Below are 6,109 nucleotides of genomic sequence, written 5' to 3' on the forward strand. Positions count from 1 at the left end.
AAAAAAAAAAAAAAAATTGTTAGTTTTGATATGCAGAAACTGAACATTGTGGTGCATTCTTATAATCCTGACATTCAGGGGGCTGAAGATGGATGATTGCCAATAAGAGGACAGACTGAGCTGCAAAGTGAATATAAGGCCAGCCTGGACTACATGTCAAAACTTTGTCTCAGGCTGGACAGAGAGCTAAGAGTGCTTGCTTCTCTTCCAGAGAATCTGGGTTCAGTTCCCAGCACTTATTATCAAATGGTTCACAACAGTGGTTAACACCAGTTCCAAGGGATTGGAAGCCTTCTGGTCTCTGTGGGCACCTGTACATACATGGCACACATTATGTTTATGTATACATAAACATAAATAAATAACCTAACTCAACATAGAAAAAAGAAGACATTCTGAACACCATTACACAGTTGTCTAGATTGATCCTGTGACAATTATTTGCTCCTAGCCAAGGAAGCGTACTATGACTAAATGAAAATATTTCATTTGAGGCATTTTCTCCAAAAATTCACTGAAAAATTCATGTTTGGGCTAGAGGATACTCCTCAGTGGTAGGTCACTTGTGTAGCATGTGAAAGGCCCAGGTTTCAGTCCCAGCCTAGCACAGCAAAAGAAGGGGAGTGATTTTGCTGATAACTTACCCGTAACTAATGCTGTTCCCTCATAATTCCACCTTCCTGCAAGCACTGCTCCACAGTGGGCCTCTACACTTTTTTCCACTCTTCCTAACTTAGAAATTAGATGGAATTTTCCTAAAAGAAATTATTTGTGAGAAATCTATTTATTAATTTATTCAATATTCTAATATTTGTTGAGCTCCTATTAATCAGGAGTTATTAGGCACTAGGGTCATAAGAGCAAATAGTAATTATTCCCAATCTCAAAAAACATACAAATCCATTGGAAAAAGATACAGAAACAAAATTATGAAAACTTGAAGCAAGTGGCATGATAAACATATATAGTATATTTCATTTACTAAGCAAAAAGATGGGTGGTTTAGATTAGAAAGATATCTGGGTTGGGGATTTAGCTCAGTGGTAGAGCGTTTGCCAAGGCCCTGAGTTCAGTCCTCAGCTCCGGGGAAAAAAAAGAAAAAAAAAGATATTTGAGCCCAAAGGAATAAAATGTCTTAGTAAATTAAAAATAATTTAATACTATTTTTTGAAGTAATCTGAATTAATTATAAATGAAAAAAATATTTAAAATGTATGAAACACATTTTTAAAGATTACAAATGTCCATGAGCAAGATATGTTCGTAGTATCAGCACATGGGAGGTAGTCAGGAGGACAGACAGTTCTAAGCCACCTTGGGCTATTCAGTGAGTTCAAGGCCAGCATAGGCTACATAGTAAGGTCCTGTCAAAAGAGAGGGGGAAAGGGAGGGAAGATGGAGAGGAAGAGGGAGATGGACAAGAAAAGAGAGGGAGGTGAAGAAGAGGAGAGGTGAGGAGAGGGGAAGGGAGGAAAAGGGGAAGGGAGATAGAGAGTAGAATGGGGAGGAGGCTAAAGGAGGATGGGAAAGACAAAAACAGAGAAAAGCAACATTAAACAAATATTGAACGGATTAATTTTTATAGTAGTGTAAGTTATTAATTCTGAAAACTGTATTATAAAATTAAACAAATGGATAAATATATTAATAATAGAACCAGAGCTCCCCGTTATTTCCAAGTTAGAAAAAGAAAAAATTAGAATTAACCCTGTGGTGTTGTATTAGAATTGGTCTTATCAGAATAAATTCAAGGTTTAGAAAGACAGAGAGAAATGGCTACTGACATGCATTTAAATTTGTTACATTTATATATTTATGGGGGGGGAGGCACACATGTCATGGAGAACATATGGAGGTCAGAGGACAACTTTTAACAGTCAGTTCTCTCCTTCCATAATGTGGATCCTGAGGATTGAATTCGGGTCATCAGGCTTGGCGGCAAGTGCCTTCACCCACACTAAGCTATCTCAGTAATCCTGAATTTTTAAATATACATTTATATTTCTATTTCTTAGTTCTGTCTGAGGGAGCCTAGAGGAAAACAAACCCCATTGGAATGAGCACTGCTAATGATGTCCATATCTTGACTTTTAAATATCACTGAGCATCCAAAAACAAGCCTCTTCGGAAAATGGCTGATTTAGAAACTAGGACTGAAAACTACAAGATAAGCCTAGAACATCTTGTGCCAGTACGGAAGGAAGTGCTTAAAAACTGATGAGTACAAGTACCAGAAAAGAAAAAAAAACAATGTAGCTGGCTGCGCTAATGGAGTTCTCACTGGCCAAATAACAGAGAATTTTAAAAAATCAAGATTAAGAAATGACAGTAACAGAAAAACTCGTGAAATAAAATAAACATCTATGAGGCCAGCCTGACATTAAAAGAATAAAAGAAGTGGACAAAGGACAGAAAGTTTCCTTACAGCAGGACACCAACAATTTCATATGAACAAGATTATAGAGATAGAAAAGCTAGCATTTGGCAACCGTTTTGGTAATAAATGATCTAGCCAAGAATCATCAATAGAGCGAAGAGATAAGAGGAAGTCTGAGAAGGAACAGAATTTTTTATGTAGTCTCAAAATATTCTCTCACAACCTATTAAAAGAGAGAAAATACTTATGTAACAGTAAATTAACTTAGCAAACACATACTATCAGGTAAGGAAAGTTAACATCACCAGAAATGAGTCTAATCAACATCATGAGTCTCCTAGTCTTCTAATTATTCCTGCTAAAAACTTGTAAACAGAATCAAATCATTAAGAAACATACAAATAAAAGTTAAGAAACTTTCAATCAAATAAAAGGCCTGTATTCTTAAAAATTATCAAGATCAGCCAGGCGTGGTGGCGTACGCTCTGTGAGTTCAAGGCCAGCCTAGTCTACATAGTGAGTTCAGGTCAGCTGGGACTACAGGGAGATCCTGTAGAGGATCAAAAAAAAAAAAAAAAAAAAATTTATCACGATCATATAAGAAAATAAGACAAGCAGGTGCTAGTATACCAATATCAAATAACACAACTCAAAGCACAAATCATAGTAATATATTATCTTTTAAATACAAAGATTTGTACACACCATTCACTAAAAACTTACCATCAGAACTTGTGAGAACAAAGCTTTCTGCCTGAGTCTGCTTCTTTATGCCTAAACTTTTTGGAAACCAATGAATATCTATAGGGTAGATGTCATCAGGAAGCTTGACTATTTGACTTGTTTCACTGGTTAACAAGTTCCACTTCACTATCTGGTGGTCATCACTGCATGAATACAGTTCCTCAGCAGTAGTCCAACCCACACAGCTTACTAATTCTTGATGTGATATTACATTAAGGAGAGATAAAATACACAAATCTTTATTACTATTTTTATTTTATGTGTATGAGTATATTGCCTGTATGTATTTAAGTGCACCCATGCTGTGCAATGCCCAGAGGTCAGAAGAGGGTGTCGGATCACCTAGAACTGGAGTAATGGATGGTTGCAAGCCGCCTTGTGGGTGCTGGGAATCAAACCTAGGTCCTCTACAAAAGCAGCCTCTTCAAGAGCAGCCAGAACTCTTAACTGCTGAGCATCTCTCCAGTCCCAAAAGTCTTAAATTCTTTTAATTATTCAAAATATAGATTATGAAAAGAAAAAAGGCCAAATGTTTTCAAACTCCTAAGTGTATGTTTCACAATGTAAATTTATTATTTTTCCATGTAAAGTAAATTGAGCATCTACCACAACAGTTATAAGGATGGAAATGAAGGTTGATGGTTACTTTTCTCTTCTGGTTGCACACGCAGTACCTTCCAGCACTATGAAAGCTAGCCAGTAGAGATAAAGCTCTGAATCAGCATTAGCTTATTTCTCCTTGTTTGTATTACAGTTCTTGTATGTAGTCTTCAGCAATGTAATCTTACCATCAAGTTCTGGTGGGTAACCAACAGCAGGAGCAATGGACAGTATTGTTTGAGGGTCTATGGGACCCCTGGTCAACATCTTCAAAAGAGGGACTCCATCCTGGCACTGAGTTCTTTGCTAGCCTGTGGTATCTAGTAGGGACAATGTCCCCAATATAAGGTAATTCCTTTAAATTTCCTTTTATATTGTATATGTATATACTTTAAGAAGTATCTATAGTGAAAGGTTTACATATGACTTTTTCTAAAGGCCTTTAGTATTAGCTATTCCTCCCCATACTCCCTGTGAATCCTGTAAGCTACAACAAAAACTGGTCTGGCAAGATATGCCCACTGGTAAATAGTGGCACAAATGTTATGGGAGTAACCAACTACTTTCTTATTGGCTTTAAGGTCTGCTTCACAAGATGGAGCACATACCTGACACTGATAGGAGGCCTAGGAACCTGTGGCTAAACAGGCCACAGCCAACAGCAGAGAAACTATTATTATTCTGCTAAATAGACATAGTATTAAACTGATTCCTAAAGGCTTATTGTTATATACATCAATTTATGCCATCTCTCAACTCTCATCAGAGAAGCTTCCTCATGAAGCAGACAGTGATTAACACAAAGACCCATAACAGGCCAACATGCAGGGGACATCTGTATTAAATTTCTGCTTCCCAAGCTCAGGGATCATTGCAAAAGAGAGGCAGAAAGATTGTAAAAGACAGAGGTGATAGATGACCATAAGGAAACAGAGTTTTCCAGACAACTGGGTTGTTACTTAGATGAACTCACAGCAATGTGACTACATGCACAAGTCCCATATAAACTCAAGCCAGACAAAATCCCAGCATAGGCATGAGGAAGTAGAGAAGAAACCCCAACCCTAGCTGAGGAACTATTGGCAACTGATACCTGTGGAGAGGAGTTAGGGTTAGGGTTTCCACAAGAAATTGTAGATTACATTGCAGATAAGAAGGATGTATATAATAAAGTATTAAAACCTTTTTCCTCTTGGAGACGACACAGAGGACACTGGCAAGTATCGGCGGAGAGAACACATGGTGGTATCGTTGCTGACTGGCCACAACTCTGTTGGACTTGTATTTATTTTTAATATTTTATTTATTATTTTTATTTTATGTATATGAGTGTATTGACTGCATGTATGTAAGTGCACCCATGTCTTGCAATGACCACAGAGGTCAGAAGAGGACATCGGCTCCTTTGGAACTGGAGTTAAGGATGGGCATTAGCCGCTATGTGGATGCAGGAAACTGAACCTTGATCCTCTGCAAAAGCAGCCAGTGCTCTTAATGGCTGAGCCATTTCTCCAGTGCCCCAGTCTTGTATTTAAACTGAATGTTTTGCCCTTTAAAATAAATCTGTTATAGCCAGGCATGGTGGCACACACCTTTAATCCCAGCACTTGGGAGGCAGAAGCAGGTGGATCTCTGAGTTCAAGGCCAGCCTGGTCTACATAGTGAGTTCCATGACAGCTGGGGCTATAGGGAGATATTGTCTTAAAAAGGCCCAAAAAACAAAAACAAAACAAAAATAAATAAATCTGTTATAAAACAAGCAAAAACAAAAAAAAGAGGAGTAAGAAAAACATCAATAATAATTTAAAAGTGGAGTTGGCTCAGTGGTTAAGAACACTGGCTGCTCTTGCAGAGAACACAGGTTGTTTCCAGCACCTACATGGTGGTTAACAACCATCTATGACTCCAGTTCCAGGGGACCTGATACCCACTTCTGGTCTCCAAGGGCATTGCATGACCCAGGTACATTTATATACATGCAGGAAAAACATTTATACACATAAAAGAAAGAAAAACAGAGAGAGAGAGAGAGAGAGAGAGAGAGAGAGAGAGAGGAGGGAAGGAGGGAAGAAAGGAAGGAAAGAGAGAAGAGAGAAATAATTTAAAAATAAAATTTAGAGCTAATATTTTACTTTGGAGAATATCTGCAACTATGATCTTATATATTATTAAAACAATTTAAGCTCGAGAGATGGCTCAGCAGTTAAGACCACTGACTGTTCTTTTAGATGACCTGGGTTCGAATCCCAGCACCCACATGGCAACTAACAGCTGTCCGTAACTCCAGTTCCAGGGGATCCAACAGCCTCTTCTATCTTCCATGGGCATTGCATGACACAGGTGCACTTACCTACATGTAGGCAACACACATAAAATATTTTAACCGGG

At 38.0% G+C, this 6,109-nt stretch overlaps 1 protein-coding gene across 1 annotated transcript in view; it reads right to left on the reverse strand.

Moving 5' to 3' along the window:
* Positions 1 to 6,109, reverse strand: part of Ift80 (intraflagellar transport 80) — a gene marked incomplete in the record, with an annotated part of 133,406 nt that overhangs the window by 107,593 nt on the left and 19,704 nt on the right. The window contains 2 exon segments of the mRNA XM_008847287.3: positions 645 to 755; positions 3,101 to 3,323. Of these exon segments, the coding sequence (XP_008845509.1) occupies positions 645 to 755; positions 3,101 to 3,323 (334 nt within the window).

This window comes from Nannospalax galili, unplaced genomic scaffold (genome assembly GCF_000622305.1).
Source record: "Nannospalax galili isolate Female #2095 unplaced genomic scaffold, S.galili_v1.0 scaffold691, whole genome shotgun sequence".
NCBI lineage: Eukaryota > Metazoa > Chordata > Mammalia > Rodentia > Spalacidae > Nannospalax > Nannospalax galili.